This window comes from Cervus elaphus, chromosome 17, assembly GCF_910594005.1.
Source record: "Cervus elaphus chromosome 17, mCerEla1.1, whole genome shotgun sequence".
NCBI classification, from domain to species: domain Eukaryota; kingdom Metazoa; phylum Chordata; class Mammalia; order Artiodactyla; family Cervidae; genus Cervus; species Cervus elaphus.
This window is the reverse complement of record NC_057831.1, coordinates 45,066,177-45,079,304: the sequence shown is the minus strand read 5'-3', so window position 1 is coordinate 45,079,304 and position 13,128 is coordinate 45,066,177. Positions and strand designations below refer to the sequence as shown.

The 13,128-nt window shown below is 37.5% G+C and overlaps 1 protein-coding gene across 1 annotated transcript in view; it reads right to left on the bottom strand.

Moving 5' to 3' along the window:
* Positions 1-557: 557 nt before the first annotated feature.
* Positions 558-13,128, bottom strand: part of ANAPC4 (anaphase promoting complex subunit 4) — a 33,352-nt gene continuing 20,781 nt past the window's right edge. The window contains exons 17-28 of the mRNA XM_043871236.1: positions 12,706-12,752; positions 11,380-11,436; positions 10,992-11,048; positions 9,055-9,148; positions 5,270-5,367; positions 4,643-4,704; positions 4,525-4,563; positions 4,324-4,425; positions 3,052-3,126; positions 2,024-2,197; positions 1,248-1,371; positions 558-899 (exon numbers count right to left, since the gene is read on the bottom strand). Coding sequence (XP_043727171.1) covers positions 672-899; positions 1,248-1,371; positions 2,024-2,197; positions 3,052-3,126; positions 4,324-4,425; positions 4,525-4,563; positions 4,643-4,704; positions 5,270-5,367; positions 9,055-9,148; positions 10,992-11,048; positions 11,380-11,436; positions 12,706-12,752 — 1,157 coding nt within the window. The 3' untranslated portion in view covers positions 558-671. The remainder of the gene's footprint in view (positions 900-1,247; positions 1,372-2,023; positions 2,198-3,051; positions 3,127-4,323; positions 4,426-4,524; positions 4,564-4,642; positions 4,705-5,269; positions 5,368-9,054; positions 9,149-10,991; positions 11,049-11,379; positions 11,437-12,705; positions 12,753-13,128) is intronic.

Genomic DNA, 13,128 nt, shown 5'->3' with positions numbered 1-13,128 from the left:
ACATGGAAACTTACATTACCATATGTAAAATAGACAGCGAATGGGAATTTGCTGTCTGGCTCAGGAAACTCAAACTCTGTATCAACCTAGAGGGTGGGATAGGGAGGGAGATGGGAGGGAGGTTCAAAAGGGAGGGGATATATGTACACCTATGGGTGACTCATGTTGAGGTTTGACAGAAAACAACAAAGTTCTGTAAAGCAGTTATCCTTCAATTAAAAATAAATTAATTAAAAAAAACAAATGTAATTTTGAAAGCATTCTCGAGCTCGAAAATGAACTAGAAAGGGAAGATAGAAAAATACAAATAAATGTTGCCTGCAGTTTAAAAGTACTAAATGTGTCAAAACTTCCAATGATGAATGACTAAAGGTAACTTCTTCCTGATATAGGGATGATTCCTGATACTACCTTTTGACAGAAAAGACTAAACTTTTTCTTCACATTCAATTTACATTTTCTTTAACACTAGTTCTGCACCCAGTATTAAAAAGAAGTCTTGGTAAAAGGAGAAAGCCTCTCACAGTGGTTATACCACTGAGAGAAGACACAGAATAAAAAACTCAAAACTTACTGTTTATTTTGTAAAGAAAATTAAGTGTCCAACACATTTTTGATCGTCATCTGTGTCCTTCCTGACATGAGAACACATAAAACAATGGCAAGCCAGATCATGAGTCTAGCTCGGGGTCTAGTTTTTCGACTTTAACAACCATTTCTGGAGCTGAAGCGGCAGCCCCAGCTTGCTGGGTCTCTGCTTCCGACTCAGACAACACCTCTTCCTTGATTTTTACAGGCTTGTTACCAGCCTCCTCCTCTTCATCCGAAGACTCATCGAGCTCCCATTCATCATCTATGTCCATTTCAAATACTCTCACATGACGGAGATTGGAGCTTAACTAAAGGAAAGGCCAAATAAAGAAATTTTAAATGGCTTAATATATATTAAAAATCAGAAATCTGAATAGTAGCTTCATAGGAAAATTATTTTCCCATCAACTTACAACAGAATCACTCAACTTAGCTTTCATTCTGTACTCCACATACAGTGACAATTTCAAGATTAATAAAATCTAAAACAGTTAGTAATTACTTAGTAAGCTTTCTCAGAACAAGAGATCTAAATAGCTAAGACCACGACATGCTCATCATCAATAAAAGCTTTACATCACAGAATGTTTGCACTGAGAGAATCTTACAGATCCTGCTACTTCTGTTACTCTTAGTAACAATTTATAAACACTTACCACACAGGACACCTTTCGAAAACCATTCCCAGCAACATACTGCGCTTTCATACTTTCCAGTAATCTCCAGTGCTTCTCGAAGTGCATGGTGCGGGTGGGAATAGCACTACGCTGCTCATCCAGCCTGGAGAGCGGAGAAAGCCAACCCAGGGGTGAGACGGGGCTCTTCTCCCTCGGTCACTAGGGATGGCATCAGGGTTTGATTTCTACCAATATTCCCGTTTCCAACATAATCCTCCCAGCTACTGTATAAAAAAGCTGTGATACTATATTCTATGAAAACACTGCACTTCCAGATGGACCAAGTATCTTATTAAAGCAGAAACCTTAGAAAATAAGCTTTTTGATTCACTTTTAAGGTAAGTAAATGACCTCATTTTATTAATAAATTAGAGATCTGCTTACTTAAATCTCAATCTAAAGCTATCTCTTGGAAGTGACCTTGAAACCCTTCTGTGGCTATTGAGGTCCTAATTCTGAAAGGAAAATACTAAAGACAAATCTAAAATAATTCTACTACAAACTAGGGCTAATGTCATCCTTGAAAACAGAAGTGCTGTTCTCCACACAAAATAATTCCCCACCTTCTTCCAGTAAATCTTGATTTACTAACAAAGCAAAAGGACAAGAGAGCTGTTGAAGCCAGTTTTTTTTAATAAAAAAAATAGAAGTATTTCTGCTCAGTTGGCTTTATCATACCTAAAGAACAATATACATTTAAAAAAAGGAACATTTAACTGTTCTATCAGAAAGACAATCTTACTAATGTAAGTTACCTTGCAGAGTAAGTCCCAGTGAACTGATATTCTGCTGAATCTTCACTGTTGTATACTGAAGACAGTGGCAACTGCACCAAGAGTCTATCTCTTCCTTCACGTCCTACAGTGTCTTTAAGAACTACTGTGACTGTTTCATCATCATAAAACTGGGCATCCAAACAACTGTAGGTGCTAGAATTAAGTAAGTTCCGTTATATCAAAGGTGTTACCATGACTGAGAAAATACTATATATATAGCATTATACTGGTACCAAACCAAAAACTGACAATGGGAATGTCAAGTTGACATTCTATACAGTAACATTTAAAATATATCATTAGTTTACGCTAAAGTCACAGTTACCTATGGTGCTGATTATTCACAAACATAACTAGGCCCTGAAAATAGGTAATCATGGAAAAAGAAAAATCTGTGAGGTTGGTTCACAGTTCCAGAAAATTCTTGACATCAATGTCAGGACTTAAGCCTCTGGAAATTCTATGAATGACACCATATAAATATATTGGGTAATCAAAGTTATCTAGAATGAAAAGTAAAAATAAGATTTATGTATGAAAAGATACAACTTCAAAGAACTTCCTTTATGTAAGGAAAACAGTAAGAAAAAGGTAAGTTTAGGATTAGTGTCAGTTCTTTCTCTTGCAAAGCCTCCAGATGATATCGGTATTGTTACACTTAACCTAAGAAAACCCCAGAGCAGTAAGGATACCACCACCTCACATCTCTGTTGGTCCTAAGAAGACCTTTAGCCATTTGCCCCCCTGGAACCACATTACTTTCTTAGAGGACAGAGACTTCAGAAGTATTAATTGTACGAAACCATACTACAAAACTTCCTGCAGGCCAGTAAGGTTCTTCTCAACTGTATGTCAAATCACCCTCTAAGTATAAAACACACAACCAACCCAGCACCCCTATGTTGCAAGTGATGAAGGCCTAAGAATATCATCACTGTAACTGAGTCTAACTGTATTCATATATTTGTATTTACTATATATATATCCAGACAAGGTTCAAGATTTACCTTCTTCTCACTTTTTCAGTTGTGGCATATGTGAAGCTCCCAAATTTAACAGCAATTAGTCCATTACTTACAGATCTTAAAGAAAGAAGAAGGGTGGGGAGAGACTTTGTAGAACAACTTGGATAGGCAATAATCTATATATGCTTGAAAAAAAAAGACTGTCAGTATATTTACATAATCACCAAACCCCAGACCAAAATACTATTACACTCACTCTAGAATACTGATAACTAATGCAAATCCCTGACAGACAACCTAATATCTCACAGTCACCAAATCTCACCAAAGCAGCAAGATACCTTACAAAATGAGGATGTTTGGACAACCAAATAATTTCTCCATCCAAGTACTAACCAGGCCCAACGCTGCTTAGCTTCCGAGACCAGATGAGATCGGATGCGTTTAGGCTGGTATGGCCACAGACCCAAATTATTTCTCTTGGGCTACATCTTGGTTTCAAAAAGTTTCCTTTGGTTTAGATTTAAAACCATTTAAGATTCTAATGACATTCTGAATATGATTATCTTTCAAAACTTTTATCTGCGTTCTCAAAAGAAGTCTCTATAGGCAAGGCCTCTTGTTTAATGAAAGGCATACTAAACTTGGCATGCTGCAGTCTATGGGGTCAAAAGTGTCGGACACAACTGAGAGACTGAACTGAATACTGAACCTGAGGTAAAAATCCTTTCTACAAGGAAGCTAAGATACAATTCTGAAGTTCTACAAGTTCACGAGATATAATACCAACTGTTTTGCTGTTATACTTTCCCTAAGCCTAAAAAAATCCTGTATGTAATAGCTATATACCAATACAAAATTAAATAATCTAAAATTAAAAGGGATTACACAACTTCCTAATTTGGCATTGAAAGTGAAAGTGAAAGTGAAAGTGAAGTCGCTCAGTTGTGTCCGACTCTTTGCGACCCCCTGGACCAGCCTGTACCAGGCTCCTCCGTCCATGGTATTTTCTAGGCAGGAGTACTGGAGTGGGCTGCCATTTCCTTCTCCAGGTAATCTTCCCTACCCAGGGATCGAACCCAGGTCTCCCACATTGTAGACAGACGCTTTACCGTCTGAGCCACAAGGGAAGTCAATTTTTCATTACCCCACCTTAATAATGTGAAAAGTACGACTTAGAAGAGTTAAGTTATCAAGTCTAAAGTCAAAGTAGCTTAACTAAAAGCTGAAATGGAGGGGAGGGAAACAGTATGTTTTATTATTAAAAATATTAGAATCTTATCTCCTTGATTCAAACTTCAGATTAATACTCACTGGGAAATATCAGTATGTCTCCTTAAGATGCACATTTTATAAAGTGAATCTTCTAAAATAGTAAAAAGAAGATAATGTAGATTGGAGGTTTTATTATTCCACCTAAGGAAAAAAGTTAATGTCAAAACATGACATTTAGCTATCAGTTTATACAACAAAACTGCATTTTTCACAGAAGACAGGGAAGAAACACACACTTACAGAAAAGGGAATTTGAATAGTCTACGTGTGGAGTCCTCACTAAAACAAAAGAAAAGAAAGGTAAGAAAAATTATAATCGGCTGTTGAATTATACCACCCAAAAAGTAAGCAGAATTACCTTCTACTATCTTTATATAATGGAATACATACTGCTTGATTCATTGATTTTCCAATTACATCCTAAATAAGATTTAAAAATATAATTAAAGCATGTACATACACAGAAATAAATACTCCACAGAAAGTGACTGATCATCACTGTTTAAGTCTAGTGAAAAATCATCTACGTCACCAAAACTTCATGCAAGAAATTTTAATGACAGTCATGACAGTAAAGAAGAGAGAAAACTCTGAGCGCCAAAGGGCCTTGGAGATAAGTGATGGCAGGTGACAAACCATCTCTTCCAAGTTTCACAGCATCAATCATCCATCCTTCAGCAGTTAACAGACACATCAGCTCTGTAACTAAGATCATTTATAATAAGTTTGTTCTGGGGACCAATAAAATACTAAAGATGCCAACATATTCAATAACCATGTATTTTTTAATTTATGTAAGAAACCAACAGTAAGAGGAAATATTAGGGTGAATCATATGTAACTGCCACTTCTGTTAGTCAAAAACAGTTGAGTATCAACATTTTCATATGGTTCACCTTAATAATTATGATCATTTACATAAATGAGCCACATATTGTAGATATTCTTGCTCCTATACAAAAACATGCATTTCTTTCAAACTTACCGCTGGCTTTTGCAAGCACTGATCAATTACGTTCTCCATCCGCCTTTTCACAAAATGCAACGATTTTCGAGGATAATAAGGAAACAGCAAAGGACTTTCTGGTTTCAAACAAAAACAAAAACAAAAAGCTATAACAAACCAGATAGCTAGGCAAAACTAACCTACTGTTAGAGCCAGCCCACACAGCGTATCTGATGGTGGAATTCTCCCTGGCCACCCTACTGTACCTTCACACAAACTCACTAAAAACGACCAAGGCCTCCGGCTTTGCAACATCCTTGGCGGCCAGCCCACTGAAAACCACCACACTTACTACAAGCTGAGTCCTGGCAGTTTACTATTCTTTTATTTTTCCCACCAAAATCCAACAGTATACTTCTGTTGGCTGTAAGAAGAAAAGGATGACTTGGGACCCAGAAGACATATAATGAAATAAGTTCACTCTTCCCTCTTCTTTGCCACAATGGTGTGACAATAGCAACCCAGTATTGTTTTGGGAGAGTATGATGGTGAAAACAAAAACAGGAGATAAGAAATTGGTGCTATGAAAATAAGCTCTTCATTTCTGAAAAGGCTACTTTTATCAGAAGAAAGTAATATATAATTTGTCAACTACTGACACCAACTATGTTAGATTCTTTCTATGTCTGTTATTTCTATTGTTTACAACAGCTGTAAAAAGTAAGTATCATACTCTTTATTTTACTGATTTAAAAAAAAAAAAAATGAAGCCTAGGAGGTTTAGGCAATCACCCAGTGTGAGAATGACAAAGAAGCTAAACCTCTAAATCAAGCCCAGGTCCCACTCCCAAACCCACCCTCCTCCACTGTGCTCTACTGGCCTCCCACATAGCACCTCCTGCCCCAGTTATGCTGGATAAAGGAGTTTTTAATCATGTTAACATTTTAAGCTCCCAACAGGTGACAGATGCTTTGGTATCACAGAAAGATACTTGGTCTCTGTCGCCAGTTCCTGGGACAGAACTCTTTAAAACCTTCGGAATTTCCTGAGTGATAACTATGATAGGAGCATCCTCTGTTTTAAAGAGCCCCTAGATAGCTTCAGGATGCAGGGTGGTCACATAAAGACCAAGCCCTGATTAGAAGCTGGAACTTTCGGCCCCATCCCCCAACCAGCTAGAAGAGAGAAGCCGGCAGTGAGTCCCTCTAACAATGAGAACACATGAACAACCCAAACCGAGAGACATTCTACAAAACAAATGACTGTGTGTGTTAGTTGCTCAGTTGCAACCACATGGACTATAGCCCAAGAGGCTCCTCTGCCCATGAGATTCTCCAGGCAAGTTACTGGAGTGGGTTGCCATTCCCTTCCCCAGGGGATCTTCCTGACCCTGGGATCGAACCCAGGTCTCCTGCATTGCAGGCGATTCTTTACCATATAAGCTACCAGGGAAGCACTGTGCACCCCACCCCCCCAAAAAAAACACCTGACTAGTACTCATCAAATCAGGTCATAAACAGATAAGGAAAGACTTGAGGAGCTATCATAGATTGGAGAAGACTAAGAAAACACAACTCAATACAGTGTGTGATCCTAAGGACAATGGAGGGAAAATATGAAGTGTCACCAGTGGCCAGTAAGCTAACCACACCTACATAATGAAAACTCCACAAAACCCCTAGATGACAGAGCTAGGGCCTCTGGGTTGCTGCCTGCATTAAGGGGCTGGGGGGTGGGGGGTACATCTAGACAGGAGATGGAAGCTCCACGTCCCCCACTCCATCTCTCACCCCATGTGCATCTCTACTTGGCTATTCCAGAATTGCATCCTTTATAATAAACTGGTAAATGTAATTCAAGTGTTTCTTAGTTTTGTGAGCCATTTTAGCAAATTATTAAACTTGAATTATGGGAACCCTCAAATTTGTAGCGAAGTGGGACAGAAATGTGGGTAACCTGGGGCCCCAGTACTGGTGACTGAACTCTGAAGTGGGGGCAGTCTTCTGGGACTAAGCCCTGAACCCCAGAGTCTGAGCTAACGCTGCAGTTAGTATCACAATGGAAGTGTGGGACATCCAGGTGGTATCAGAGATGATCTCAGGAGGAAAGGAATCCTCTCACTTTGAGTCAGAAGTGTTTTGAGTAAAAACACTTCAAATGCACACGGACTGCTTGTGTGCTATGTGGTAGGCACTATCCTAAGTGCTCCATTTAGATTAATTTATTGGATCTTCACAACCACTTTTGAGGGAGGCACTGTGATCACCTCACTTTGCAGAAGAGAACGCTGGGGAACAGAGAGGTCAGGCAGTGCGCCCGCAGCCACACAGCAGCAAGTGGGAAGGCAGGCCCCCAGCCCAGGCAGCCCTGCTTCCAGCACACCCGCTTTCACCCACATGTGACTCCAACTCTGTCACCTCCCCCGGGGAAGGTATGCACATTAAGTATTCAGCACTTGATTTTTGCAAAGTTCTAGGAAGAAGTTTCGTCAAAGTTTCTTAAAAGCTCCGTGGTGACAATCTGTACTACTTCATACTCTACTAAGAAACTGGGAGATTAATGAGCTGGTCTGAAGTCACATTCTAACATCCTAAGAGATGGAGTTAATTTCAAGTTAAATATGAGGCCTGTAACTAAGGTTAGGCCTTTCTATTCAGCTACAGAAGATGTGGGGAGAAAAAAGGGTAGGACCAGTTTTTTCCAAAGTCCTCAGGGTGGATATGAGCCCAACAGTGACAGGGTCCTGACGCCATCGCTGCTGGCACACTGCTATCAGCCCTCCCCAGGCGTCCTTCCTTACTCCGTGGGCATCCTGATTAAATACAGTGAATGCGCTGAGTCAGCTGTACTTTTATTCTCCCTCCATTCAATACTAACTTATGTCAATACATCTCTCTGGCGATCTTGAAGACTCTCAAGCAATATAAAACATGTTCTGCTCCGAAAAAGAATGTGGACTTCTAGGGTTAAATCAAAAGAGCAACAAGCAAAGTTCTGGGCCTGAGATTTCTCTGCTTCTCCCACTCACTCCTCATTCAGATAAACAGCAAACAGAAAGAAGCAGAGATTATTACTGACTACAGTTAAAAACACAGGCTCTCAAGTTAGCAGAGTCCTAGCTCTATCGGTTACTACCCTTATCATCATGGGCCTTCTCTAACCTTCAGTTTCCTCTTTAGTAAAATGAAGATAACCTTCTAGGTTCTTGTGAGGATTAAAGGAGATAATACATGTATGTGGTGGCTATTACCCCAATGATCTAAGAAACAGCTAAACCTTGGTCAAATTACTCTTTGAGAAAACAAAGAAATAGATGCTTTAAACATCTTTTCATCTAAAAAGGAGAAGTTCTGATACATAATGGTTGCTATTTTGTGTTGCATCCCAAATAATGTTGGCTTAATAAAATTTTACCATATCAACAACGAAAGGCATCACAAGTTAAAAAAAAAAGTCACCTCAGGAGAATACAGTGATGCATCATTATAGGAGTTAAAAGCATCATATGCACTTAAAAGCCAATAAATTGGAACTGACTTAAACAGACTTCTCTGATAGGCTCTATAGTTTTCTTCCCAATATCCTGCTTTTTATAACAGATAATACTTAAAATAAGCAATCTTACTACATCACAGTTAACATAGTGTTTTTGAGCACAGTAATATCATACATTGTTATTATTTTCCTGTTTCTCTAATCAAATAAAATGGACACAAAAAGATAAATCAAAGAACTTAAGTAAGTATTCAGCAAGTACACTTGCTGAGGTACTGGCCTCCAGTAAACATGAACATGGCCCAAATCTGCCTGGTTCATGAAATACCTTTAAGGTGGCTGCTGTTCTGAAGAAAGTCATACCACTGGTTTCCCTCTGTGTTAGGGGGCGACACAAGATCATCATCTTCATCTTTCAAGTACTAGAAATACAGCATGAGACGTTTCAGCTTTGTAAGCCAAAGCATCAGGCTCTAAAATTGCTTATATTCAACACTATTCTACTCAAGTTATTTTTACTGTCAAGTCCTCTGAAACCACATTATTCTGTGAGATGACCAAAATTTACTAAATGCCAAGCTACTGAACAAACTGCAGACTACTAAAAGATTAGAATGCAACAGACACAGAGACCATAAATTGAGTTTAAGTATCATGTTCTGTTTTCATAGAAAATAGAACATTTAACCTTACATACTTTAAACTTACATATTCAAGTTTATAAATTAATTTTCAACTGTTTATCACCTGTCAATCTACTCCACGGCAGTAATCCTCAAAGTGTGGTCCACACCACTTGGAGAGTCTTCTAGATGCTTTCCAAGACCCATGAGGTCATTACTATTTCTATGATGGTATAAAGCCATCATTTGCTTTTTCCACTGTAACGACATCGGCCCTGGTGGTCAAAGCACAGCTGGGGACAACTGCTGGCACTGCCCCCAAGAATCACACCATGCTAGCAGCCACTGGACTCCTTTCTGCCACATACAGTTTCACTAAGCTCTGATAAGGCTATTAAAATTATTATTAAATCTCAACAAGATCTTTTTAATATTCTGAGAGAGGGAATTGGAAGTACAAATAAAGCACTTTCACTGCATACCAAAGCATGACAGTTATCATGAGGAAAAGCATTTATGAAAATGCACCTGAGTCAAGCTAGGCACGTCTTTGTTGCTCCTGGAATTCCATTTTTATTCAAAAGAATGACTGGCAGTAAAACTATGATTATCCGTTCTTGGGTATCTGGCAGATATTTTCTTGAAACTAAAGAAAGTGATCCTGTCACTTTAAGCAAAATAACTGACAGTATTTGTTGTCAGTGACAAAATTTAAACATTCAAGCAAAAATTAAAATTCTGGAAAACCCGTATCTGCTACTGTGTGCTGGACAGCCTCCTGGTAGTTAAAGATTGTCTGATGAGATTGGTAATGATATTAACAAAATCTGACTTTTGGATACTGTATGAAGAAAGGTATCTGCCTATGGAAGACCTCTGTAATTCAGTGAATCAGTATTTTACCAAAGATCAATACATGATATTACAAAATTAAGCACAGAGTAACAAGATCCTTCCAAAATGAAAAGCAGATGAATACATTTTAATGAATCATAATATGGAACGTATACTGTTGCAATTTAGACTCCACACTAGAACTAACCTAAGATACTACTGTTTGTCAGAATGTGGTGCAGTATCAAAGAATATTCACAATTTTCTAAAAAGCTATTAAAATATTTCTGCCTTTCCAACTACACACCTGTGTAAAACCAGGCTTTCTGAATCAAACAACACATCACAACAGAACAAATGTAGCTGCCTTCTCTTAAGCCATACATCAAGGAGATTTGCAACTATATAAAACAATGTCACTCTTAATTTTGTTCTGTTAAATATTTATTTTCCATTAAAAATATTTATATTAACATATCATGAAAAGAGGGTTTGTTCTTTTTAAGTGAATTAAGGAATAATAATTCTTTTTTGTTTAATTTCTAATATCTAACAATATATGCTATTCATAGACACAACCCACATAAAAGCTCTCTGGGAGTTTTCAATAATATAAAGGGTTCAGAGACCCTCCAAAAGTTTAAAGCTGCTCTTTGATGATTTTACTAAAAGGAGAGGGCTACTATATAATTTGGCATTATGCTACTTTCAGAAAATTTTGTATAATAAAGACTAACACTGCTAATGCTCTAAAATTAGTTTTTAAAAATTAAAAAATTAGTAACTAGATTCAATCCAGAGCCCATACCTGACCAACTTTTTCAACGTTAAAATATTTTCCTTTTCGATTATAAAGATCTGGAGCCTAGAAAGAATAAATAAAGTTTAATTCTTAAGTCAACTCATTAAAGAAAAAAGAAAATCTTAGATTTAAACCAAAAACTTTACTTCTTAAGAAAGCTGTTAGTAGCAGTTACTCTTTTCTTTTGTGGATGGTAAGACACAAACAGAAAGTTCAATTTATATGCTTTACACTTAATAAATAAGTATTGCCATTAATTAGTTCAATAGTTGAAAAAGCATACATAATTGCTAGAAGGTCACTTAAATTGGATTAAATTTGATTACTTCTTACCATTATCCAGATTTATTGTAATTATTGTTTAAAAAGCACTATAGAAATGCCAATTTCCTACCTCATTGAAATGTTCAGTAAGAAATTCAGCAACGAATGTGATATCTTTCTGAGTCATCTATCAAATCCAAAAGGAACAAAAAGAAAACAAATCAAGATAAAGAAAAGCTTCTCAATAAAAAATTATGTAACAATAAATGGGAGAGGCATGTAATTAAATATTTTAAACCCATTTTCCAATCAGCAACTCCAACAGCTACAGATCTCTTTATGGTCTAAGGCTATTTATTATTCTAAGCCTAATGCTAAGACTGAGTGTAGAGTCCCTCCTTTGGGAGTGGAGGACGGTCTGTTCAGATAAATAACCTCAATCTGAGTTAAGGGCTGCAACCTGAGAACATTGCTTGCTTCAGCGTTGGTCTCTGCTTTGTTTAATGACCCTACCTTCTCCCTATCCCAGTTCTACAGCCCTCAAAAAATTACACATTGAGGTCTCTGCCAACAACTAACATATTCAATCTCCCAAAGTAAAGCTAAGAGTGATGGCAGAGAAACAGCTAAAGTGAACATCCCTGGTTTGGAAGGCCAGTCATCCACAGCACAAAAGATCTACTTCATATAAACGCTGTGATCCCTTACTTATCTGGTCCACTAAGACTAATTTTAATACTCCCCATTTTTTCAGGCTTAAAACCACCTAATCTACCTGAATCACAGTTTGGGGAGGGGTGAGGATGAGTGAGCTGCAGGAACCAAAAGGTAGTTCTAGCCTATTCTGTAGGATATTCCAAGAAGGAGATTCCATTGCTACTTGTCACACAATCCTTATTACAGTCAGAAAGAAACTGGTACTCACCAGTCATGAACATAGATACTAATATCTACGTACTAGACTTCCAAGGAAAATAAAAATGCATTTAAGATTTTAGGAAGTTAAAATAAGGAATCCAAATACCTTATGTTATACAGACTATAAAATCTTATACAAACATGAAAACAATAAGCTTAGCCATAAAAAAGTATTCTGTGAGATAAAAAATATCAAACACCGAAATTTTATTTTATTTTTTTTTTTTAATTTTTTTTTTTAATTTATTTTATTTATTTATTTGGCTGTTCCCGGCCTTAGCTGCAGCATATGGGATCAAGTTCCCTGACCAGGGATTGAACCCTGGCCCCCTGCATTGGGAGCACAGAGTCTTAGCCGCTAGACCACCAGGGAAGTCCCAAACACCGAAATTTTAAAAAGGGCTTACTAGAATCTCTCTTGTGCCTGCAGCCTAACATCTCTTAACAATAACTGCATAAGACTACTAAGATGACCAGCAAAGCTGAGCTCAACCAGGGTAATATTAACACATATAGGAAAAATACTATTATATACTACCTTATTCAGTTCGGGAAGTACATGGTCTTCTGTCATTCTCAACATTGCTGAAAATATAAAGTTTAAAACTATCTTTAAAGGAAAACTCCAAACATAATTTTAATTACAGATGCATTTCAAGTCTAAATGTATTTTACTGGACTACAATTTCTATTTTCAACAGCTCTTGTCACCAAGGAAAACTTATTTTTCTTCTAAGAACTACAGAGTGAAGAATTTGATTTATATTCTTAGGCTCAAAACGGTTGGTATAGCCATTTTAAACCATTTTTCATTTTCTCCTTCAATACAACCTATTGCCACTCCAGACAAACAAACCGAACTGCTGCCTTTAGCAGAGACTCCGTGTGCAGGACCCCTCCTAACTCAGTCATGTTTCTTCTCTTAAAATGTGCGGGCAATTCTTTCCTTCCTCCAAAAGCC